The sequence below is a fragment of the Vespa mandarinia genome, chromosome 6, assembly GCF_050613455.1.
Source record: "Vespa mandarinia isolate Hongniang chromosome 6, ASM5061345v1, whole genome shotgun sequence".
Taxonomy (NCBI): domain Eukaryota; kingdom Metazoa; phylum Arthropoda; class Insecta; order Hymenoptera; family Vespidae; genus Vespa; species Vespa mandarinia.
The window spans coordinates 8,194,936-8,218,499 of NC_140815.1; the positions used below are offsets into that span (position 1 = coordinate 8,194,936).

The window sequence follows — 23,564 nt, forward strand, 5'->3', positions numbered from 1 at the left end:
ATTCTTTGTGCGCAGTCTCAAATACTAGAACGCAATTGATACACAATCTTTGATTTTATAAAGGGGAAGCAACGCTTGAAAAAAATATTCTCTTCTCTACGTTTATTTTCTTTTTTTTTTTTTTCATTGAACAATACAATATACATAATATTTCTCAATATTGTCGATATTACATTAATAAAAAAAAGAAGATATACTTTTGTTGGCAACTTATGTTCATAACAATGATATACTGCAAATTTATAGGAAAAAATTTTTCCTGAAAACATTGTATCAATATCAATAATGTTGGTATTAATGACAACGAGATTGACAGATCGTTTTGAGTAAATTTATTAGGATACGCGATTTTTGTGTCTATTAATTATAATAAAATATTTATATTGTTATTTGTGAGAAAAAAGAAAAAATATAATATGGATGAAGCAAAATTTTTGAAAAGGTATTACGATATAAATAGTCTTTGTATACTTAATATCGATTACACAAACATATATCTAGTGTGTTATAAAATTTTGTGATAGTTGTCAGTGTACGTATCTGTCAAAAATTTGGATCAATCATATATTTATATTATTAATTTATAGAAAAGTGAGATCTGGAACATTGGATGTACACCCAACAGAAAAAGCATTAGTAATTAATTATGACGTTGAAGCACTCATTTTAGGAGAACTTGGTGATCCTATGCTTGGAGATCGCAAGGCAAGACATATATATCTAATTCTATTTTATAATATGAAATAATTTTTCTTTTAAGATTAACTCAATTTATAATTGAAAATTTTCATTATAGGAATGTCAAAAAATAATTAGATTAAAAAGTTTAAATGCTGATACTAATGTAGCTTTATTGGCAAAAGAAGTTATGGATAAATGTTCTTTGATACACGAATCCAAATTACACGAAGTTGAACAGCTCATTTATTATCTTCAAACACGTAGAACAAATGAGAGTGGTAAGATTTTTTTTATTATAATCTTTTTATATCTTTAATTAATTGTTTGTATATAATTTTTATAGGAAATGATAGTGCTAGTCAACTACAAAGACCAACATCTTCTAATTCTATGAATATTGAAAGTAGTGAATCAGAACGTGCTATCATCAGTAATGTTAATAGTTATATCGAATTATTATATGAAGAGATGTCAGATAAAATAAAAGGCTCATCATTGATTCTACAATTAGCCCGTGTACCTGACAATCTTTTGGAATTAACTAAGAATGGTAATTTTTACGAATATAATGTGAATAAATAAAGTTATCATTGTTAATATTAATATCTTTTTTTTTAGATTCATTATTAAGTGCTTTAGCTAGAGTTCTTCGAGAAGATTGGCGACGTAGTATAGAACTTTCAACAAACATCATATATATCTTTTTTTGCTTCTCAATGTATAGCCAGTTTCATAATATTGTTCTTGAATATAGGGTAAGCATACAAAATATGAATTAAAGAAGTATAATTGTTTTGAAAATAATACAATGTATTTTACAACATTCATCATATTTTATATTTTTTGACAGATTGGTTCTCTTTGTATGGATATTATAAATTTTGAGTTAAGCCGTTATGATCAATGGAAGGAGGACATGGAAAAATGTAGACGTCATTTTGAAAATACCACCGGTTTAGTTCTTTTTCCAACTACAAATGATACATGCGATAGAAGAATTAAAATTATTGATGATATTTGGAGTACTGATGGTCCTCTGGATTATGAAGTAAAAAGAAGATCTGTAGAAGTTAATTCTAGTGTCAGTGAAAGTGATTTGAAGAAGATGAAGGATGAACTTGAAAAAAGTCGCAAAAAATTTAAAAGTTTAACTAAAAAACAGGAACAATTGCTAAGAGGTTAGTTGTAGTGTAATATTGATTTGATCAATAAGTAATTTCGTAATTTTCTGTAAGAAACAGAAATTTTTTTTTTTTTTAAATATAGAAAAAATAAGCTTTTGTTTTAAAAACAGCGGAGACAGGAGATTTCTTACGGAAAAATCTGACATTAGTTATTGGCCAATCCAATATATAAATAAAATCTTTTAATTAAAATTTATATTAATTTATATATAATATACATAATTACAGTCGCTTTCTACTTATTATTGAATATTGCTGAAAACATGGATGTTGAAAGAAAAATGCGTAAAAAAAATATCATTGGTATGTTGATCAAAACATTGGACAGAACTAACACTGATTTATTAATTCTGGTTGTTACGTTTTTAAAAAAATTATCTATTTTTCGCGAAAACAAGGATATAATGGTAAAATTACTATCTGGGATATTTTCTTTTTTTTTTTTTTTTTTTTTTTTTTTTTAACAAAATAACTCATATATGTTTTCAATAATAACAGGCAGAGGATAATGTGATTGAGAAACTACCACGACTTCTTCAAAATAACAATATTGATCTTATATCAAGTACATTAAAATTACTCTTCAATTTATCTTTTGACGCAAAGTTAAGAGCAAGAATGATACGAGTTGGTATGTTACCAAAATTGATAAAATTACTCAGTCATGGTAGGTGTACAATTATCTATAATTATTTTGAGAAATTGTAATATATTATTTCCTTTAATTTATCATATAAATTGTTATTATAGGTGATGTCAAAAGCAAAGCTACAATTTTAGGATTATTGTATCATGCAAGTATGGATGATAAAGTTAAATCTATGTTCACAAATACTGATTGTATTCCAATGGTAAATATTTTTAGAAAAAGAATTACTACATTCAGAAAAAAAAAACCTACAAATAAACAAGAAAAAAATATTAACATTGTAGGTGATGGATATGATTTTAAATCTTGAAGATGAACATTTGAAACAAGAATTAATAGCACTTGGAGTAAATTTAGCAACAAATGCTAGGAATGCACAGCTTATGATAGAAAATAATCACTTGCAAAACCTTATACAGAAAGCATTCAGAAATCAAGATGCATTGATCATGAAAATGATTAGAAATATTTCTCAACATGATTCAGTGAAAGAGAATTTTGTTGTAAGTCATTATTATTATTATTATTATTAATATATATCTGATATATTATTACTTTACAAGTACAGATATTTTAAAAATTAATTTATAAATATGTACAGGAATTTGTAGGTGATTTTGCTATGGCAGTAAATCAATCAGATTCTGAGGATTTTGTAATAGAAGTTGTTGGTATTTTAGGAAATCTAGAATTATCTGATTTAGATTATTCCCAAATTCTTCAACGATGTAATTTAATACCTTGGATACGCAATAATTTAGTTCCAGGTACGAATCGTAATAAAATTTATATATGTATTTTAAATACAAAAATCATATATATATTTTACAGGAAAAGCACAAGATGATTTGGTACTTGAGGTTGTTATATTTTTGGGCACCGCAGCTAACGATGAAGATTGCGCTCGCTTATTGTGCAAAGCAGATATACTTCTATCTCTTATCGAATTACTTAAAGGTTTGTAGTAAATTGTATTTTATTAAAATGATATGTAATAATAATATGGATAATAATTACAGCAAAGCAAGAGGATGATGAAATGGTTTTGCAAATAATCTATGTATTTTATCAAATTTCTAAACATGATTCAACAAGAGATTATTTAATCCGCGAGACTGGTAATGGTAATAAGCAGTCTATTTTGCTTTACTCATTATAAGTCTAATAAAAAAATAAAATAAAATAAAAAATCATTAAAAAATTATTATTTAATAAAATAGTTATAAAAATTAATTTTCAATTAGGTCATTATAAAATAATATAATTAATTTACAGAAGCACCTGGGTATTTAATAGATTTGATGCATGATAAGAATCCAGCAATTAGAAAAGTTTGTGATGCTTGTTTGGACGTTATTGCTGTAAGTTGTTCTAAAAATTTGAAAAATTAAAAAAAAATCGATTATTATTAAACTATAAAAATATTTTAGATGTGTGATAAGAATTGGGCAGCACGTATAAAAGTAGAAAAATTCCGTTCACATAATCAACAATGGTTGGAAATGGTAGAATCTATAGGGGCAGATGCAGCTACACATTTACTACCAGATGAAGATGATAGTCTCTCTCCATTTCTAAGTGGAGAACTTTTAAAACATACCATGTTATTCCCTTCTGGTAATTAATTATCATTAGACTTATGCAAGCAATTCGTTACATTATTTTGTCATTGCCGATTAATATTATAAACGTGTAATAAAATAATATATAATTCATTTTTCCATAGATAACTCGGCATTATACAATACAGACGATGGATTTTCTTTGATGAAAAATTCATCAGGATCATCTGAAAATCTTAGTCGACCAGTTAGCAGGTGATCTTATTTTTTATTTTTTTATCTTTTTTATTTTTATTTATTAAATAGAATATCGATATTATATCGTAATATTTTTAAAATAACATCATACATTTTTTCAGGTATAGAGATCTCGACGAAATAGGTGAACTTATGGCACGTTCGAAATCACGAATGTCTATTGGCACAAGTTTAGAAGATTCATATTACAGCAACAGAGTTAAATTTACTGATCTGGATAATCCTCATGTATTAATATGAGAGCAAAGTTACATTACATATTATTAATATGTATTTTCTCATGATTCCTATATGTATCAAAGCTTATGTTTTTTTTCTTATATGCAAAATGTTAGAGTAAGTATTCTACAAAGATGTGTCTCTATTGAAAGAACTATATGACAGAAGTTATATGACAGATTTGTTTGATCTCGTAGTTATATATATATGTATATATCTAGTGCCTTTCTTCTCTGTTAATTTATAGACATATTTCATTACTCTTCAATTACTAGTCATTTATTTTAGTTATTATATTATTACATTGCAATTATTCTACATAACAATTGCTATATCACGAAGTAGACGTAAAAAGTTCCAAGAAAAGAATGTAACATTTCTTTAAAACTTCTTTATATAAATATCTTTTAAAATATCCAATCTAAGAAATACATAAATATTGGAAGCTAATACCAAAGAGTTTTATATGTAAAATTAAATTGATTTTATCAGAAACATAAGAATATTTAAAATAATGATATATCAACGATATCAAATATTTTTTATATGCTTAAAAATTATGGTTTAATTTCTTTTTTTTTTTTCCTTTTTTTTTTTTTTTTCTAAATATAGCAAATAAACTGAATATGGCCTTGAACGTAAAATTATTTATAGCACTGTATGATTAGTGCAATAATATAGTTAGTAAAGTATAATCATTTGTGAATTATGAATTAATATTTATGTTGGTTTTTCTTCTTTTATTATTTTTTTGTTAAATTTAATTGGCTCTATTTATAAAACTGTATAAAAGACTGGTGAATTATTTAGAGCTGCTTATAAAATTAAAATTTATAAAGTTATTCTTGATTTATTGTTAGAACATAAACTTTTTCTTATAATACATTTGGCATTAGGACAAAATAAAACAGTATAACTATTGTCACCATCTGTAAAAAATGTATGTTCTTTCAAATCCCAACTAACAGGACTATCTGAAAATCCTTGCACATGAAAACTGCACCATGGTAAACTATTTTGTAATGATACATATTCTCTCATAGTATTATAAATTTGTATAATTCTTCGATTAGAAAAAAATCCTGTATATTGTAGATAGTTTACTTGATCTACCAATATATTTGGTTTTGGACATTCATATGTACTTACATATTTTGATGTTTTTTCATTATTTCTAAAAAAAAACAAAAGAAAATATAAACAAAATGATTTGTTATTATTATTTGATATTATATAAATATTATTTTAAAAAACGATACGTACATTTCTCCAGAAATACTAAAAACTCCAAGCCATTCAAAAAAGTCATTAACAATAAACCCATCAATGACAGTAGGTATATTAACACGATATTCGGTTCTTTGTGAAACCTTTTGACGACAAAGTGAAACAGTATATCCATGTTCGTGAAACCATGCAGCAACCGAAGATGGACACGTCTTTTCATCTTAAAATTAAATAATTTGTAGATGAATATGTACTAAATATCAATGAATTTATAGACGAATATGTACTAAATGTCAATGAATTTATAGACGAATATGTACTAAATGTCAAAATATCATTATCATTAAAAAATGGATTAAATTTACCTGGTGGTTCCCATATTAATATTACATCGAAAATCAGATCAAGATGTTTCTCTAATGCTATTTTAACTCGTTCATAATTCTTCTTACCAGGTACAAAATGGTTAGCCGTTAAATCAATTTTCACAACTATAAAAATTGTGATAAATGCAAAAAAAAAAGGAAAAAGTAAATGAATATCAGTAAAAGTTAAATTATAGTAATAATGTATCTTTCAAACTATTATTAACTTGTAATATACCATTTCGCGTATTTGTCTTATAATCAAAAGCAGAATCATTCCCTTCTAATCCAAGTTTTTGAAAATCTTCGCGTATCAATGAAATTATCAAAATACCATTTGGAGTAACAGCTATGGTATTACATAAATCTATTTTATTTCCAATTGTTAATAGTGTTAATTCTCCTGTAAAAAAAAAATTAATACATACTGATACTAAGAGAAAATGATACGTATAATGTACTATAAAGTATATCAATACGACAGAAGGAAATTCCTTTACCCTTTTTAATAAATGCTTCAATAAATTCTTGATTTAACAATTCAGAGGTATGAAGGTCTTTAATTTTATAATAATCGCTATCATCTGAAATACAATTTTTCACACTGTCTGGAATATTATTCGACTCTGGAAATATAAAGGATACCTATAAAAAAAAAAAAAGGCAAAAAAAATTGTAAATTAAATAAATTATTTCTTTTTTATGCATATATCTTTTTCTATATATAACCTAAAAATTGTGTCATTGTATATAACCTATAACAATGTACAATTTCAATGTCTATTACTTACTACATGATTAAAATAATGTTTGACAATTGTGGCAGGATCATCTGTTCTCTTATAATTTATTCTTTCAACATTAATATGATATCGTGGTGGTTTGAAATCCAATACCTCAGGACATAACATTGTAACTTTATTCTATATCTTTACTTCAAATGTTTGAATGAAGCACGCCGTTCTGTTTATCATAAATGCATTGATGTTTATATAGCATATAATAGATTAATTCAGAAATATTTAAAAGTCAAAGTACCTATCAGAAGCCTCGGTAGCGCAGTAGGCAGCGCGTAAGTCTCATAATCTTAAGGTCGTGAGTTCGATCCTCACCCGGGGCAGATTTTTTGCAATTTTTATATAAAAAATTGTATTATATATAAATAATAATATAAATAATTTTATCTAATAATTCATAATTATTTAATTATTTTCTACGTAGTTGTTAAGTTCAAATAAAATACAATATTATATCGAATATCGCATATTATTATAGTTATATTTGTTGTCAACAGGGAACGCTACCTATCAGTGGAATTTTAATACACGTTATTATTACTATCTATGTATACTTGCTATTTGTATAATTCGTAGTTTTTTTTTAATGAGAAACACGTGGATTTAATAATTTAACTAATATTAATACTATTTAATTATGGAAACTAGCAATAAAATACAATACTTAATTGTGGATACAAGTGCTTTTATTAAAAATGCAGCTCTACAAGTAATACAACCAATACTTTTCATTCAAAAAGAATTATTTAGCAGATTTTATAAACTCTTTTATCTACTTTTGTATATGTATATATTCATCTATGAAGTATATAAAAATGTATAATTATTTATTGTTATCTTAGGATATTGGTGTTAATATCATAACCGACCAAGATGTGGTTAACGAGATAACCAATAAACGACAACTACGAAGGCTAGTTGTACTTCCATATGATTTAAATGTTCAAAGTGCATTTCCAGAAAACATTAAATTTGGTATAAAATTTATTAAGGACTATATTAAAATTTTTAAATTGAAGTATTATTCATAAGTTATTAAAAGTTTATTATCTTTTAGTTACTGAATTTGCTAAGAAAACAGGTGATTATACAAGTTTATCTGCCACTGATATTAAAGTAATTGCACTTACTTATCAATTAGAAAAAGAAAAAGTAGGTACGGAACATTTGAAGGAAGCTCCAATCATTGTAAAAACTGTTAACAGTGCAAAACGTAATAAAAATCGTTTAAAACCTGTCGTTGGATTTTATATGCCAAAGAAAAAAGTAAGTTTATACACATACATACCATGTATTATATTATATATATTTTATAATAATTTTTATATATATTTTGTGTATATATTATAGTTAAATAGAACAAATGGAATTAAAGATAAAGAAAATATAACGCAAAATGAAGAAAAAGAAATATATGTTGATTCTCTTCAAGAATATTTAGATCCTATTGATGACGATATTGTAAACGATGTGGATAAGCAAAAAGATAAAGAAAATCCTGAAAATGAGAAAAACGATATAAATGAAGAACATCAAAAATATGAAGAAGAAGCAGAAGAAGAAGAAAATGAAGATGACGAAAAAGATGAAATTAAATCAGATGCCACAGAATCTTCTAATGAATGTGGATCTGATTATGAAACAGCAACATCAGATATAGACTATGACACAGATATTGAAACAGAAGATTTGGCAGATAAATTTTCGAATCTCAATTGTGAACCAGATCAATTAGAAATTCAAAGTGAAGATGGAAAAATGCATAATGTAGATGATATTCTTGCACCTATGTCAGATGAGGAAGATAAAGATTCATTAGAACAGATAAGTGAATGCGAGGATGAATTTGAAGATGAATGTAATAATGATAGTGATTGGATAACACCAAGTAAGTTTCTTAATTTCTCAAGTAAATGTTATAAAAAAAAAAAGTATATAATTATAAATATTATACTACATAAATATATTAATGATTTTAGGTAATATTAAAAATATGAAAAAACATATGGACTCTGACATACTTAAGGAAAAATCAGCAACTGTTGCATGCTTAACAATGGATTTTGCAATGCAAAATGTTTTGATGCAAATTGGATTGAATATAGCTTCGTTAGATGGAAGAGTAATCAAACAAATGCGAACTTTCATTTTTAGGTGTTATGCTTGTTTCAAAACTACCAGCATAATGACTAAAGTTTTCTGTCCAAATTGTGGCAATAAGACATTAAAAAAGGTTGCAATTTCATTAGATGACAATGGCAAACAACAAATTCATATTAATGCGCGAAGACCACTTTCGGCCAAGGGGAAGAAAGTATGTCTCAAAATAATAATAAGTGAATTCGTTTATGTATAATGAATAAATATAATATTTTCCTTTTCTAGTTTTCATTGCCAACACCAAAAGGTGGAAAACATGCAAATAATCCAATACTTTGCGAGGATCAACCATTGCCTCAACAACGTGTTTCAAAACTGGCAAGAACAAAAAATGATCCACTATATGAAGATTATATAGCAGGATTTTCTCCATTTGTTACGCGAGATGTATATTCAAAATCAGCTATGTTAGGTATTCGATCAAATGGTGCTGTTAAATATTGGATGAAGAGAAATCCAAATGAATCTAGAAGAAAACAAAAATGATATAAAAACAATTAATTATTACTTATTATTTATGTAAATGTAATTTATATAAATATTTTTAAGGAATTTAATATCCTTCATTACACTGTATTATATTTTTGCTATTATTAACTATATCTATCGGTGGATAGTCACGTGACTAAATTATCGAAGATCCAATTTTTAAAAAATTCGCGGGAAAAACAAACTCGCGAAATATCGCATGAAATAATGTACTCAAAAGGAAATACAGAACTACTAAATTTGTTATATTGTACCTTGTTCTTTTAAATATATTCTTCCTTCTTTTGTTATCATAAATCATTATTATCATATATAATGTTGGATATATTTACGTGATTTATATAATATTTCTGTATTTCTTCTATTTTTTTTTTATCATTATTTTTATCATTATATTTTAATATTATTTATTATTATTATTATTATTATTATTATAGTAGTAATAGTAGTAATAATTAATGCTGATAGTTCTACCTTCCTAAAGCTTTTTCAAAAATTCAAGAAATCTATGTTCTTGCTTAAATCTTTTTTTTCTTTTTTTTTTTTTAAATAAGACATTTTTCATTAATGTTGTTTAAAACTTATGTCTTTACTCCATTGTTGGCATAATTCATTATATAAATCAGGATGAATCATGAATAACCTTAAACATTATTAATCATTTATATTATACTCCTTATAATTTAATCAAATGTATAATGATTATAAAAAAGAAACTTTTTATATTGAATTATTTATAGATTACAAGAGGTTATGGATGTTCATTCGGAAAAGTATTATATGTACTGAAATTATTAATGTATTATATTGTCAAAAAATAATCAGAATTAAAGAATATATTGAAAATAAAGATAATCTTATTTAAAGTGACATAAAAATGTTATAGTAATATAAAAATATTAAAGCGATATAAAGAAACAATTGAAAATTATTCTACATAGAATTACAAATTTGACCACCAGAGTGTGTAACTAGTAGCGATTGTGACCAACATGAATTTATCTGAATATACCGGTAGACGTTAAAATGTATTAATATGTCTATGAGTGATGCTTTGAATTGTTTTTTATGCGGTCTTTTATATGAATTTAAACTAATTTGATAATTGTATGCTTATATATTTATTGATCTTTATAATTATAATATTTAATTGAAAATATTTAATAAAATGTATTCAATATGTAAAAGCACTCATCCTGCAACAGGAGTAGAACATGCTATCACATGTTATTTTTTTAATCGGTCTGAAAAATGTCTTGTAGTAGCTGGTGCAAATATTATAAGAGTATTTCGTTTAATTCCTGACGTAGATATAACAAAAAGAGAGAAATACACAGGTATATACAATTTTTTTTTTTACTATTACATAAAGTTACAAAATTCTCAATAAATATTTTTTGTTATTATGCATCTTGTTTTAACAGAATTACGTCCACCAAAAATGAAGCTAGAATGTTTAGCTCAATATACTTTGCACGGGAATGTAATGTCGATGCAAGCAGTACATTTAATTGGATCTCAACGAGATTCTCTCTTGTTAAGTTTTCGTGATGCAAAGTTATCTGTTGTTGAATATGATCAAGAAGCTCATGATCTTAGAACAGTATCTTTACATTATTTTGAAGAAGAAGAAATACGGGTAATACAATAATTTGATATTTGATTATTCTAAAATAAAGAACGAAAAAATTAGGTTGAAATTAATAAAACAAATTTATTTTGCTATCATTGTATTGTCATTTTACTATTAGTAGGGTGACCACATATAAATCAAGAAATATAATAGTTTGAAAAATTAGTCAAAATAATGTAGAACATATGTAAATATTTTCTTTTTTTTTTTAATAACGAAATTTCCAACAATTAATAATTCAAATATTTTTTAGAATTAATACACCAGGACAAAATGCTGAAATATGGAACTTGTACTATAAAAACAGGATGTCTGGTCACCCTAATTATCAGTAATATATATATATATATAAATATAAAAAACAATACATAATAATATAATTTTTTTAATAGAAAAAGTTCTTAATTTTTTCCATATTAATTATTACATTTTCATGTATTTATTATATCTAATTATAGATGATTTATCATTAGAATTTAAGTGAAAAATTATTTATTAGGATGGATGGACAAATCATCACCACATACCAATTGTCAGAGTAGATCCTGAGGGACGTTGTGCAATTATGTTAATATATGGACGTAAATTAGTAGTATTACCATTCCGTAAGGATCCAAGTCTTGATGATGGAGATCTGCTAGATACAGCAAAATTAACTACATCTAATAAAACACCTATATTATCATCATACATGATAGTATTAAAAAGTCTAGAAGAGAAAATGGACAATATTATAGATTTGCAATTTTTACATGGATATTATGAACCAACTTTATTGATTCTTTATGAACCTGTAAGAACTTTCTCAGGGTAAGAATATAGTATTGTAATTTTAATTATGTTTTCGCTATTGCATGAGTGTAACATATAGTAATCTTAAATAATATCATGAAATATTTATTTACAGGCGTATTGCAGTAAGACAAGATACTTGCGCAATGGTAGCCATATCATTAAATATTCAACAAAGAGTTCATCCTATTATATGGTCTGTCTCTAATTTACCATTTGATTGTTATCAAGCAGTACCAGTAAAAAAACCTCTTGGTGGAACATTAATAATGGCAGTGAATTCTCTAATTTATTTAAACCAAAGTATTCCACCATATGGAGTATCTCTTAATAGTTTAGCAGATACAAGTACAAATTTTCCTTTAAGTGAGTAAAATTTTTTTTTAAACAACTCAATAAATTTAAAAACATATTTATTTAACATAATAATAATAAGTACTTCAATAATTCTTATTGAATATATAAATTTTTTTGTCTATTTAGAACCACAAGAAGGAGTTAAAATGAGTTTGGAAGGTGCTCAAGTTGCATTTATATCTCCAGATCGTTTAGTTATTTCTCTAAAAAGTGGTGAACTATATGTACTGTCGTTATTTGCAGACAGTATGCGTTCAGTACGTGGTTTTCATTTTGATAAAGCAGCTGCTAGTGTTCTAACATCATGTGTAAGTAATATTTCTAATGAGATATCTCACATTTATATAAAACATACACCTAATTTAATTGTAACTGTTAGGTATGTATGTGTGAAGATAACTATCTTTTTCTTGGCTCACGCCTTGGAAACTCATTATTACTAAGATTCACTGAAAAAGAACCAGAAAATGAACAAAATCTGAATGATAATGAAATCATGGTCGAAGATAATGAAAGTGATGAAACTCCAGCAAAGAAAATTAAACAAGATTTCTTAGGCGATTGGATGGCATCTGATGTGTTAGATATCAAGGATCCAGAAGAATTAGAAGTATATGGAAGTGAAACACATACATCTATTCAAATAACCTCTTATATATTTGAGGTATATATTAACTTAATGAAATAATAATTGATTTATCTTTATTTTAATCATTATTTTAATCATTTTTTTTTCTTCTACATTTATAAGGTATGCGATAGCTTATTAAATATAGGACCATGTGGAAATATATCTATGGGAGAACCAGCATTTTTATCTGAAGAATTTTCTCATAATCAAGATCCTGATGTTGAATTAGTTACAACATCTGGTTATGGCAAAAATGGTGCTCTTTGTGTTCTTCAAAGATCAATTCGTCCTCAGGTAGTCACAACATTCGAATTACCTGGATGTGAAGATATGTGGACTGTTATTGGTAATCTAAATAATGATGATCAGACAAAAGCAGAGTCAGAGGGTTCTCATGCTTTTCTAATATTAAGTCAAGAAGATTCAACCATGGTACATAGCTCAAAATACATTGTTTCATATTAAAAAATTATATCTTTTACAAATCTTATATAATAAATTTATAGATTCTACAAACTGGTCAAGAAATCAACGAAGTTGATCAGAGTGGATTCAGTACTCAGGGAAGTACAGTTTATGCAGGAAATCTTGGTGCCAACAGATACATAGTACAAGTTACCCAAATGGGTATTCGTCTTTTACAAGGAATTGAACAAGTATGCACAATCTTTTTATACAATATTTTCCATATTTTTGTGTATTATTTTTCGTTTTTTTAAACGATTCTCTCTTGACAATTACAGATACAACATATGCCCATAGATCTTGGTTGTCCCATAGTACATGCTAGTTGTGCAGATCCATATGTAACTATACTTTCAGAGGATGGTCAAGTTATGCTACTTACACTTAGAGAAGGAAGAGGTACAGCAAGATTACACGCACAAGCTGCAAATTTACTATTTGTAAGTATATATTTATAAATAAATACATACATATATATAAAAATTATAAACTAATTATTTTTATTAAATTTTTAGCGTCCTCAAATAGAAGCACTCTGTGCATATAGAGATGTAAGTGGAATTTTCACAACACAACTACCTGAAAATTCGGAAGATGATATACCAGAAGAAGAACACAATGTAGAGGAACCACCTATTGTCAGTAATATTGATAATGAGGATGACTTATTATATGGTGATGCACCAGCTTTTCAAATGCCTGTACCACCTCATACTAAAAACATTGATGGAACAATTAAAAAAGCACCATGGTAAACATCTTTATTATTATTAAGTAATGTTATATACCATTTTTTTTTTATCATCAATTGTGTTATTATCATAATGATATAATTATGTATAGGTGGCAAAAACATTTACAAGAAATTAAACCTACATATTGGTTACTAGTATATAGAGATAGTGGAACCTTAGAAATTTATTCTTTGCCAGATTTACGTTTGTCCTATCTTATTCGTAATTTTGGTTATGGGCAATATGTTTTACATGATAGTATGGAATCTACAACATTGCAAACTAATCCTGTTAATGAAATTCCTAATCCTGAAAATCAGGTGCATACTTTTATTATATACATTATTTTCAATTACATTCAATATAATAAGTTTATACATTATTAATATAATTATTTTACAGGTTCGTGAAATTTTGATGGTTGCTTTAGGCCACCATGGAAACAGGCCAATGCTTTTAGTACGCTTAGATTCTGAATTGCAAATTTATCAAGCTTATAAATATCCCAAAGGTCACTTAAAATTACGTTTCAAAAAATTAGATCATGGTATTATACCAGGCCATTTAAGGTACATAACTATTTATAACATTTACTTTAAATAATTTTATTATATACTATATGAATAATTTTATTTATAAATCTAAAAGGCCAAAACCTAAAGAAGAAGATATGCCCAATATGAACGAAACACGAATTTCTATGATGCGATATTTTAGCAACATTGCTGGATATAATGGTGTATTCATTTGTGGTGATTATGCACATTGGATATTTCTTACTGGACGTGGAGAGCTAAGAACACATCCAATGGGCATAGATGGTTCTGTTACTTCTTTTGCACCATTTAATAACATTAATTGTCCTCAAGGTTTTTTGTATTTTAACAGAAAGGTAAACTATTTTAATGTAATGTAATATTCATTTTTTCTTTTTTATTTCTTTTTTTATATTCTTTTTTTTACTTTTTTATTTTTTTATATATATATTTTTATACGTTTTTTTTTTTTTTTTTTTTTTTTTTTAATATAAAAATTGAAAAATATATAGATATACATGTTATATTAGGAAGAATTAAGGATATGCGTTCTACCAACACATTTATCATATGATGCACCATGGCCTGTGAGAAAAGTACCTTTGCGATGTACACCACACTTTGTGACATATCATCTTGAGAGTAAAACTTATTGTGTTATAACAAGTACAGCTGAACCACTTAAAAGTTATTACAGATTTAATGGCGAAGATAAGGTAATATAAAATAATAAACAAGTCCTTCACATATATATGTATAGAATATTATCAGATATAGCTATCATCTACTTATATTATATTCATTTATTTATAGGAATTCACAGAAGAAGAAAGACCAGATAGATTTATTTTTCCATCACAAGAATTGTTTAGTATTGTTTTATTTTCTCCAGTTTCTTGGGAAACTATACCAAACACTAGAATCGAATTAGATCAATGGGAACATGTGACATGTTTAAAAAATGTGTCTCTGGCATACGAGGGAACAAGATCTGGATTAAAGGGTTACATTGTACTAGGAACAAACTACAATTACGGAGAAGATATTACAAGTAGAGGACGTGTAAGTGATAATTTAAATATAATAATAAGTTTTATTGATATTTTAAATATAATACTTTATATTATATGATATTTAAATATAATATTATATTATATTATGTAGATTCTTATATTTGACATTATTGAAGTAGTACCAGAACCTGGACAACCATTAACAAAGAATAGATTTAAACAGATTTATGCAAAGGAACAGAAAGGTCCTATTACAGCTATTACTCAAGTATCAGGATTTCTCGTTTCAGCAGTTGGACAAAAGGTTTCATTGTTATAAAACTAATTACATAAAAATTTAATTTATTCAATATATATAATATTTTAAAACGAAATGATATAAATTTTTCAGATCTACATTTGGCAATTAAAAGATAACGATCTAGTAGGCGTTGCTTTTATAGACACACAAATTTATATACATCAAATGTTAAGCATTAAAAGTTTAATTTTAGTGGCTGATGTGTACAAATCAATTAGTTTGTTAAGATTCCAAGAAGAATATAGAACACTTTCCCTTGTTAGTAGGGTAAGTTCGTATAATAGTATTAGAGAATTGATATGGATAAATTACTCTATATGAGAAAATATTAAATTATATTTTATTTTAGGATTTCCGCCCAGCAGAAGTCTATACGATAGAATATTTAATTGACAATAATAATTTGGGCTTTCTAGTAGCTGATGGAGAAAGCAATATAGCTTTATTTATGTATCAACCGGAGTCAAGAGAAAGTCTTGGTGGTCAAAAATTGATTAGAAAAGCTGACTTTCATTTAGGACAAAAAGTAAATACATTCTTTCGAATTAAATGTAGAATTACTGATCCAGCAAATGAAAAAAAATATTTTTCTGGAGCAGATAAAAGGCATGTTACCATGTATGGTGAGTTTGTTGATTTTTCAAAAATTTTTTTTTTTAAATACGAATAAAAAAATAATACACATTAACTTTTAGCATCTTTGGATGGTAGTCTTGGTTACATTCTTCCAGTTCCAGAAAAAACATATCGTAGATTACTTATGCTACAAAATGTATTAGTTACACATATATGTCACATTGCAGGGCTTAATCCCAAAGCATACCGGTAAGCCATTAAATAATGATTATAATGAATTTACTCTAGTTATATATTGATTATATATGTATCATAAATAATTATAATTTTTCAACAATTTCAGAACGTATAAAAGTTATGTAAGAACACAAGGCAATCCAGCTAGAGGCATTATAGATGGAGATTTGGTTTGGAGTTATCTCTATTTACCTAATAATGAAAAAATGGATGTAGCCAAAAAAATTGGAACGCGAGTTCAAGAAATAATAGAAGATATTACAGAAATTGATCGACAAACAGCACATTTTTAAAACAACTGTTTCATATATATATATATGAATATATATATATATATATATATATATATATATATATATATAAATTTAATACTATTCAGAACTATTTTTCATATTTTTACCAGTTTTTAAATAAATGCGAACTAAATGAAAATGGAAAGTGAATTTCAGATACTGAATAAATTTAATACATTTGTTAATAATCATATTGCTCTCATGTATATATTATAATGTATATTAGTAAAACTAAATGTTTATGAATGTAGCAATTGTTTTACATGATAAATTTTTTTTTCTAATAGATAAGCATGTTTTGTCATAAAATATAATGAATTTATATTTTTATATTGTAACACTCTTTTACATTTCATATAAATCCATTCTACATAACTGATCTCAACCGGCAATATGTTTAATTCAGAAAATCAGATTGAATCAGTAGATCGATTATCTTTGCAAAAAAACATTAATGAAAAAAGAGAAAGTTTAAAATGTACGTAGATTTATATAAATATTTATATTTAGATGAGTATAAGATTATATATATATATATATATAATTACTTTATTTTTATATTAATAAATAGTGTGCGTATATGATATATAATGTAAATATTTTATGAACCAAATACGAGTATTGATCAAACAACGCTATATTATATGTTTGCACATAAAAGAGTAGATAGTTATATAGTTTGTAGACTTTAAACGAAATAGTAAGTATTTTTTTTACTTCTACATTTCAGTTAAATACTAATAAATTAATTTATAAAAAATATTTGAAATTTATATTTTTTGTGAACATAAAAATGATTTTCATCACATTTTATATAGTGGTTGATGAGCCAACATTGCTGGAAAAAAGGCTGTGTGAAGCTTTTGATGTATTTGATAATGCAAGAAATAATGAGGTGGATGTTAGAGATTTGGGTACTATTATAAGAGCATTAGGTAAATAACTAATATAAAATTTATATGTATATAAAAATAACAAATATTATCGATTACATTAATCATCCTATTTTTTCATAGGATGTGTTGTTACAGAAGCAGAATTACAAGAAATACAAGTTCAAGTGGAAGATGTAGTAAATAATTGTGTACCATTGAACAAATATGTAGAATATATGCACAAAGCAATTAGTGAACGCAAGTTAGTAGTTATTTAATTATAAAGGAATTATAAAATTAATAATTTTTTTTACAGACACTTTTTTCTTTATTTTACTTAGATTTAAACCTGCAGAACCTGAAGATCTATTAAAAGCATTTCAATTACTGGATCCCGATAATCGTGGTTATATTATGAAAGATGATCTAGAAAAAGCTCTAATGGAAATGGGAGAGCCTTTTACTAAAGATGAAGTGGCTGATATGATGGCAATTGCTTGTGATCCGGCAACAAAAAAAATTCATTATGAATATTATATCAATTTATTGATTGTATGTATGATTATTTTCATTTTATAAGTTTTGAGATTTTCTTTACCAATCGCAATCAAATAATTGTCATATTTATATCAACGAAAGATATATGATTTAAATGTAATACCTGAAGATATATCTCTTCAATACATATATTAAGAATTTAAACCACTTATAGGTAAAAATGCCAAAAAATGCAAATGTACATTCAATTCTTCATCAAATGGAAATAGATAAATTAGCATCTATGCCAAAAAAACGTAGATTAGAAAGTCTTCTTATGGAAGCTGAAGAAAAAGAACTTAATATTTAACAGTATTATTTAATAAATGATAGAACTTAATTTTACATTTGAAATCCTTTAAAAATCTCATAATAATTTTATATCAATACAAATTAAATTTTTGTTGGAGTAATAAATATAAAAAATAAAATTTATTAATATTAATAAATATACTTTAATAGTGCCTTATAAAATATTTCATATCAATATAAAGGTATAATCAAAATAAAAACGTATCTAATATATTTTATATAAAATATTTGATAATAATTGAGCTTTTTCCTTCACAGACATTAATAAATCAAACTGTTTGAAGTATATAATACAGAAGTTTTATAGTTTTGCAAAGACAGGTGGATCACTTCGTGTTGCCTGTGCAGTTACTGCATTTACGAAATCTTCACTTTGTAACATAGTTTTATTATGCATAGCCTATTAAAACAAATGTCAAGTTAATCACAATATGATTATAAATTTATCTATTTAATAAACATTATATAATATGTGTGTTATTTACTTTCAGGTGGAATAATAAAAAACTTACAATATGTTCGAGACCTTCTTGAACAGAATGATCCCTTGAATATACCAAACTTAATTTGGAACTTTGTACTGCAACAGGACTTTTATTTGCAATTTTTTCACCAACTTCAATCGACTTATTCAACAAACTATATAAAAATAAATGGATTATTATTATATAACTTGAAAATATATTTTAAATAATTTATTACCTTTCTTGACTATCAAATACAGAACTGACAAAACCACACTGCAATGCTTCAGTTGCTGAAAACTTTCTTGCTGTGTAAACAAGTTCTCTAACTAAACTGTCTGAACCAATTATTTTTGGAAATCTTTGCAAAGTACCAACATCAGCTGCCATTCCGATATCAACTTCTTTTATTTGAAACCATGCATCTGAGGAACAATAACGTATATCAGCAGCACAAATCATATCTACTCCTGAACCTATGCAAGCGCTATGTACAGATGCAATCACTGGCTTTGCACACTAATAAATATAAAAAAATATAGTTAATTTGACAAATACAATAAATATTATAATATGTGTAAAATACCTTTTCTATAGAACTGATAGAATCTTGATATTTCTTTATCATAAACTCCAAAACTTTACATTTTCGTGCAACATCTTCATGTTCTGATAATTTTTGATAAATATTTATATTATCTTGTAAATCTAAACCTATATCAAATAATAATTTTATATATATGAAAATCAAAAAATTTTTTATTTATTTAATAGCAAAAAATGATAGAGTACCAACGCAAAACATTTTCCCAATGGCTGATAAAATAATAACTCTGCAGTCTGGCTCTATTGATAAATCATCAAAGCATTGTTTAATTTCTCTATAGAGAGAAATATATAAATAAATGTAATATTTAAAAAATACAATAGATAATAGATATAAATAATTACATACTCCCACATTTTACCATTCATAGCATTTCGTTTCTCAGGTCTATTTAATTGTACCATGCAAACAAATGGTTTTGGCATTGATACAGATAAAGTTTCATATTTAAATGAGTTCATTGTATTATTTTTCGAAACAAGACCAGTTCCGAAATCTAGAAAAGAAAATAACAGTATATATACAAATTATACATTATTTCAATACTGTAGGTATTTCTTATAATACTTTGTGAATACATTAACAAATTAAAATAATTTGTTTACACAATTACAAAAACATGTTAACTATACAATTGTATCTTTAAAAGCTTTTAATTTCTTACGTTTTTTTGTAATATTAAATACGGGCTTATTAAAAACAGACCTAAACATTTTTATTAATTATATTAAAATTTATAATAATAATACAAATAATAAAAATGAGAAATATGTACGATGGTACAAAGGTCTATGTATATAATATATAAGTTCCAAAAATATACTATGAATACTTTATTAATTACTTCTTTAATTATTTCATATTTAAAGGTTGTTTTATAGGTTCATTCTAGTTACATACACGCAACGAATGCATGAGAAGGATTTGATAACTGACCAATCGACACATAAAGAAACTATTTAAAATTCAAAATATATATTTCACAGTTTTATAAAATGGTATATCTAATTTTTAAAATGTACTTAAAATTGATATGCAAGAATCTATTCGTTAAAAGTATAATTTATAATGAAATTAAATATTTTTATTTTGTTAATTATAAACATTCGTTTTTATCGGCATCTTTTTTTTTTACAGACAAAATATTATTATTTGTTACTAATAGATATGTATAAATAATAATATACATATTCTTTCGATCTTTTAAATCGTATGATATTATTTTTATAAAAAAAAAAAAAAGAGAGACATAACCCCTTGCCATAAATTTGAATTACATCAATGGTCATTGAGGAGTGGTGAGAAGCGGTAAGAGATGATAATATAAAAAAGTTACAATTTGTGTATGTAGAAAAAAATATTCCTTCGTGATAATTATTATATAGAATAATAGTTAAGAAAAATTCCTTTAGAATATTTTTATCAGAGATTTACATTCTTACTTTACCGCATTATTTTCATAAATTCTTCCATAGATAAATATATATGTGGATAAAGTTAGGTTAACTAAGAAACAATTATTTATATAAATAATTGTTTATATTCTATATAAACATATTCTATATAATTATATCACATGTATATATATATATATATATATATATAATATAATATATATATATACATATATATATGTATATATATAATCCAAGTGATTTAATTAGCATAAATATATGTACACATATTAAAAGGATACCTCCTTGATGTAACATCGAAATTTTTTTCATTTGCAGATGCTAACTGTGATAAAATTGACTTAATAAATTTTTTAAAAACAAATATGGTATCTTCGTGGTGCTATTTTGTTTTACCTGTTGTGTTATTAATTGGATTTCTTCGAAAATGCCGTGAATGTACTTGGGGAAGATGTAAAAATACGAGTAGCTTACAAGGTCGAGTTTTTATTGTAACAGGAGCTAATTCTGGTATTGGTAAAGAAACAGTCAAAGAATTAGCAACACGAAAAGCTACAGTCATTATGGCTTGTCGAAATATGCAAAATGCCAAAAATGTTATTTCTGAAATTCGTCATCAAACTTCTAACGGCGAACTGGTAAGTTTACTCAAAGTTTATGGATTTATATAATTATTTATTCTAGATTTTTAAGCAATGTATCTCTATCTTAGTATAAATGATTTTTGTTTAATTTTATTACATTCATTTCTTTTATCTTTAAACATTATGTCATTTATAATTGTATTTACAATTTTATAGATTCCAATGGAATTAGATCTCGCATCACTTTCATCCATCAGAGAATTTGCAGCTCAAGTATTAAAGAATTTTCCTGAAATTCATGTATTAATTAATAATGCTGGCATATATACACCACTCAAGGACCATGCAATTACCGAAGATGGATTTGAAATTCACTTTGGTGTCAATCATCTTGGACATTTTTTATTAACCAATTTACTTATAGACCGTCTTAAAGAAAATGCACCTAGCAGGTTAGTTATAAATCAATTTGAGTAAAATAATAATTTATACTGTACGATCTGTATCTTATATATTTTTGATTACAGAGTTGTTATTGTAACATCTAAACTCCTAGAATCAGGTGTTATTGATTTTTCAAATTTAAATGGTGAAAAGGGTATAACGACTAAAGGACGTATGAATCCAGGTTATTGTAACTCAAAATTAGCAAATGCATATTTCGGCATGGAACTTGCAAAGAGAATGAAAGATTACAATGTGAATGTTTATATGGTTTGTCCTGGATTTGCTTATACAGGATTGTTTAGAAATGTCAAACGAAGTCGTTTTCATTATATTTTATTCTCTCCAATTGCTTTATTATTTCTAAGAACTGCAAACCAGGTAACATAGTACTTTAATAAGTGTGATTATTGATAAAGTTATACTTGTTATATTTTCTTAATTAAATTTGTCAATTACATAAATTTTGTTATAGGGTGCACAAACTGTGCTACATTGTGCCATTGAACCTTCCTTAGCCGATGAAAGTGGACATATTTATCGAAATTGTGAGCTTTATGTTTCTGAAAAGGAATTAGATCCTAAAATAGCACTTCAGTTATGGGAAGTAAGCGAAAAAATGATAGCTGCCAAAGAGACTGCAAAATAAATGATTCATCTGATTCACATCTTTTTACTGTAAACGATTTGGGCATTCAAAGTTTATTTTTGTATATAAATTAGTACTGTAATAGATATAGTGGTATGTATTTTTATTATCACTATTCTTTTAAAAAATGTTTATTTATAATTTGGTGAATTTTTGCATTATTACTGCATTTGTTAATATGCATGAGATATACAAGATATTACCAACAGAATATTATAATATTCTGTATGGTGTAGCCAACTAAACTTAAGTAGCTGAAAAACAAACAGAATGTTACAAATAAAAGTCTTCAACAATATTAAAAAAATTTTTTCACTGATATAGATTAAAACATAGAAGAAATAATCTTTTTTAAAATACAATTTACAATAAATGTAATTATGTTATGAAATTATTAGAAGCAAAGTGTATTTTTGAAAATACAAGTAGAACACAACATAAAGTATAATACTATTATATTTTAAGATATCTCAGAAACGTGAATTGTAATGTAAATAATAAGTCATGGATATGTGTAC

The 23,564-nt window shown here is 25.6% G+C and overlaps 7 protein-coding genes and 1 non-coding gene across 12 annotated transcripts; 6 read left to right on the plus strand and 2 right to left on the minus strand.

The window, feature by feature from the left end:
* Positions 1-147: 147 nt before the first annotated feature.
* Kap3 (kinesin associated protein 3) lies at positions 148-5,040 on the plus strand. Of its 3 annotated transcripts, none has more exons than XM_035882965.2 (17): positions 149-442; positions 588-705; positions 797-959; positions 1,025-1,231; positions 1,300-1,436; positions 1,532-1,859; positions 2,094-2,272; positions 2,364-2,532; positions 2,616-2,716; positions 2,799-3,017; positions 3,116-3,281; positions 3,346-3,471; positions 3,534-3,632; positions 3,790-3,875; positions 3,945-4,131; positions 4,241-4,331; positions 4,436-5,039. In XM_035882965.2, exons 1-17 carry the CDS (start codon positions 417-419, stop codon positions 4,572-4,574), a joined length of 2,541 nt encoding a protein of 846 aa, XP_035738858.1. In that variant the 5' UTR covers positions 149-416; the 3' UTR covers positions 4,575-5,039. The 3 variants fall into 3 exon arrangements, with proteins under 3 accessions (XP_035738859.1, XP_035738858.1, XP_035738857.1); XM_035882964.2 differs by having other exon boundaries at positions 150-442; positions 3,534-3,638; positions 4,436-5,038; XM_035882966.2 differs by lacking the exon at positions 3,534-3,632 and having other exon boundaries at positions 148-442; positions 4,436-5,040.
* A 147-nt stretch (positions 5,041-5,187) lies between these two features.
* LOC118448974 (ribonuclease P protein subunit p40) lies at positions 5,188-7,198 on the minus strand. Its single transcript, XM_035882970.2, has 7 exons — positions 7,184-7,198; positions 6,937-7,108; positions 6,646-6,790; positions 6,384-6,548; positions 6,146-6,271; positions 5,817-6,000; positions 5,188-5,727 (listed from the first exon to the last, which is right to left on the minus strand). Exons 2-7 carry the CDS (start codon positions 7,054-7,056, stop codon positions 5,385-5,387), a joined length of 1,083 nt encoding a protein of 360 aa, XP_035738863.1. The 5' UTR covers positions 7,057-7,108; positions 7,184-7,198; the 3' UTR covers positions 5,188-5,384.
* On the plus strand, positions 7,193-7,265 carry TRNAM-CAU (transfer RNA methionine (anticodon CAU)). Its single transcript has one exon. It is a non-coding gene; the product is annotated as a tRNA-Met (tRNA).
* A 217-nt stretch (positions 7,266-7,482) lies between these two features.
* On the plus strand, positions 7,483-9,654 carry LOC118448981 (RNA-binding protein NOB1). Its single transcript, XM_035882980.2, has 6 exons — positions 7,483-7,651; positions 7,785-7,917; positions 8,000-8,208; positions 8,293-8,830; positions 8,922-9,256; positions 9,328-9,654. The coding sequence occupies exons 1-6, from the start codon at positions 7,580-7,582 to the stop codon at positions 9,586-9,588; spliced, it is 1,548 nt and encodes a 515-aa protein (XP_035738873.2). The 5' UTR covers positions 7,483-7,579; the 3' UTR covers positions 9,589-9,654.
* Positions 9,655-10,625: 971 nt separating this feature from the next.
* CPSF1 (cleavage and polyadenylation specificity factor subunit 1) lies at positions 10,626-17,175 on the plus strand. Of its 2 annotated transcripts, XM_035882978.2 has the most exons (20): positions 10,626-10,928; positions 11,016-11,230; positions 11,724-12,034; positions 12,132-12,382; positions 12,500-12,681; positions 12,753-13,037; positions 13,125-13,436; positions 13,511-13,660; positions 13,748-13,909; positions 13,985-14,220; positions 14,313-14,523; positions 14,606-14,772; positions 14,852-15,095; positions 15,270-15,455; positions 15,553-15,801; positions 15,904-16,056; positions 16,144-16,320; positions 16,403-16,676; positions 16,749-16,878; positions 16,973-17,175. In XM_035882978.2, the coding sequence occupies exons 1-20, from the start codon at positions 10,760-10,762 to the stop codon at positions 17,157-17,159; spliced, it is 4,251 nt and encodes a 1,416-aa protein (XP_035738871.2). In that variant the 5' UTR covers positions 10,626-10,759; the 3' UTR covers positions 17,160-17,175. The 2 variants fall into 2 exon arrangements, with proteins under 2 accessions (XP_035738871.2, XP_035738872.2); XM_035882979.2 differs by lacking the exons at positions 10,626-10,928; positions 11,016-11,230 and adding an exon at positions 11,477-11,555.
* A 762-nt stretch (positions 17,176-17,937) lies between these two features.
* LOC118448971 (dynein regulatory complex protein 8) lies at positions 17,938-19,041 on the plus strand. The gene is made up of 4 exons (XM_035882960.2): positions 17,938-18,094; positions 18,176-18,296; positions 18,376-18,586; positions 18,747-19,041. The coding sequence occupies exons 1-4, from the start codon at positions 17,953-17,955 to the stop codon at positions 18,879-18,881; spliced, it is 609 nt and encodes a 202-aa protein (XP_035738853.2). The 5' UTR covers positions 17,938-17,952; the 3' UTR covers positions 18,882-19,041.
* On the minus strand, positions 19,014-20,789 carry LOC118448970 (delta(3,5)-Delta(2,4)-dienoyl-CoA isomerase, mitochondrial). The gene is made up of 7 exons (XM_035882958.2): positions 20,619-20,789; positions 20,303-20,450; positions 20,140-20,228; positions 19,934-20,061; positions 19,586-19,866; positions 19,396-19,522; positions 19,014-19,283 (listed from the first exon to the last, which is right to left on the minus strand). Exons 1-7 carry the CDS (start codon positions 20,665-20,667, stop codon positions 19,185-19,187), a joined length of 921 nt encoding a protein of 306 aa, XP_035738851.1. The 5' UTR covers positions 20,668-20,789; the 3' UTR covers positions 19,014-19,184.
* Positions 20,790-21,100: 311 nt separating this feature from the next.
* On the plus strand, positions 21,101-23,557 carry LOC118448969 (retinol dehydrogenase 11). Of its 2 annotated transcripts, none has more exons than XM_035882956.2 (5): positions 21,101-21,262; positions 21,688-22,007; positions 22,170-22,405; positions 22,481-22,778; positions 22,873-23,557. In XM_035882956.2, exons 2-5 carry the CDS (start codon positions 21,735-21,737, stop codon positions 23,044-23,046), a joined length of 981 nt encoding a protein of 326 aa, XP_035738849.1. In that variant the 5' UTR covers positions 21,101-21,262; positions 21,688-21,734; the 3' UTR covers positions 23,047-23,557. The 2 variants fall into 2 exon arrangements, with proteins under 2 accessions (XP_035738849.1, XP_035738847.1); XM_035882954.2 differs by having other exon boundaries at positions 21,243-21,297.
* Positions 23,558-23,564: the final 7 nt, after the last annotated feature.

What these genes read in the sequence shown, in the direction of transcription:
- CPSF1 (XM_035882978.2), top strand. Translation starts at nt 10,760, where the DNA reads ATGTATTCAATATGTAAAAGCACTCATCCTGCAACAGGAGTAGAACAT. An exon ending in AAAAAGAGAGAAATACACAG is followed by an intron (nt 10,929 to 11,015) that starts GTATATACAATT and finishes TTGTTTTAACAG; the next exon opens with AATTACGTCCACCAAAAATG. An exon ending in ATATTACAAGTAGAGGACGT is followed by an intron (nt 15,802 to 15,903) that starts GTAAGTGATAAT and finishes TATATTATGTAG; the next exon opens with ATTCTTATATTTGACATTAT.
- LOC118448974 (XM_035882970.2), bottom strand. Translation starts at nt 7,056, where the DNA reads ATGTTATGTCCTGAGGTATTGGATTTCAAACCACCACGATATCATATT. An exon ending in TGAAGCATTTATTAAAAAGG is followed by an intron (nt 6,549 to 6,645) that starts GTAAAGGAATTT and finishes TTTTTTTTACAG; the next exon opens with GAGAATTAACACTATTAACA. An exon ending in TAAGACAAATACGCGAAATG is followed by an intron (nt 6,272 to 6,383) that starts GTATATTACAAG and finishes CAATTTTTATAG; the next exon opens with TTGTGAAAATTGATTTAACG.
- LOC118448981 (XM_035882980.2), top strand. Translation starts at nt 7,580, where the DNA reads ATGGAAACTAGCAATAAAATACAATACTTAATTGTGGATACAAGTGCT. An exon ending in TAGTGATTGGATAACACCAA is followed by an intron (nt 8,831 to 8,921) that starts GTAAGTTTCTTA and finishes TAATGATTTTAG; the next exon opens with GTAATATTAAAAATATGAAA. An exon ending in TTTCGGCCAAGGGGAAGAAA is followed by an intron (nt 9,257 to 9,327) that starts GTATGTCTCAAA and finishes TTCCTTTTCTAG; the next exon opens with TTTTCATTGCCAACACCAAA.
- Kap3 (XM_035882964.2), top strand. Translation starts at nt 417, where the DNA reads ATGGATGAAGCAAAATTTTTGAAAAG. An exon ending in ACAGGAACAATTGCTAAGAG is followed by an intron (nt 1,860 to 2,093) that starts GTTAGTTGTAGT and finishes ACATAATTACAG; the next exon opens with TCGCTTTCTACTTATTATTG. An exon ending in GATAAAATTACTCAGTCATG is followed by an intron (nt 2,533 to 2,615) that starts GTAGGTGTACAA and finishes TTGTTATTATAG; the next exon opens with GTGATGTCAAAAGCAAAGCT.
- LOC118448970 (XM_035882958.2), bottom strand. Translation starts at nt 20,667, where the DNA reads ATGTTTAGGTCTGTTTTTAATAAGCCCGTATTTAATATTACAAAAAAA. An exon ending in TGGGAAAATGTTTTGCGTTG is followed by an intron (nt 20,062 to 20,139) that starts GTACTCTATCAT and finishes TATTTGATATAG; the next exon opens with GTTTAGATTTACAAGATAAT. An exon ending in GTATTTGATAGTCAAGAAAG is followed by an intron (nt 19,523 to 19,585) that starts GTAATAAATTAT and finishes ATTTTTATATAG; the next exon opens with TTTGTTGAATAAGTCGATTG.
- LOC118448971 (XM_035882960.2), top strand. Translation starts at nt 17,953, where the DNA reads ATGATTTTCATCACATTTTATATAGTGGTTGATGAGCCAACATTGCTG. An exon ending in TACTATTATAAGAGCATTAG is followed by an intron (nt 18,095 to 18,175) that starts GTAAATAACTAA and finishes ATTTTTTCATAG; the next exon opens with GATGTGTTGTTACAGAAGCA. An exon ending in ATTATATCAATTTATTGATT is followed by an intron (nt 18,587 to 18,746) that starts GTATGTATGATT and finishes AACCACTTATAG; the next exon opens with GTAAAAATGCCAAAAAATGC.
- LOC118448969 (XM_035882956.2), top strand. Translation starts at nt 21,735, where the DNA reads ATGGTATCTTCGTGGTGCTATTTTGTTTTACCTGTTGTGTTATTAATT. An exon ending in AAACTTCTAACGGCGAACTG is followed by an intron (nt 22,008 to 22,169) that starts GTAAGTTTACTC and finishes ACAATTTTATAG; the next exon opens with ATTCCAATGGAATTAGATCT. An exon ending in TTCTAAGAACTGCAAACCAG is followed by an intron (nt 22,779 to 22,872) that starts GTAACATAGTAC and finishes ATTTTGTTATAG; the next exon opens with GGTGCACAAACTGTGCTACA.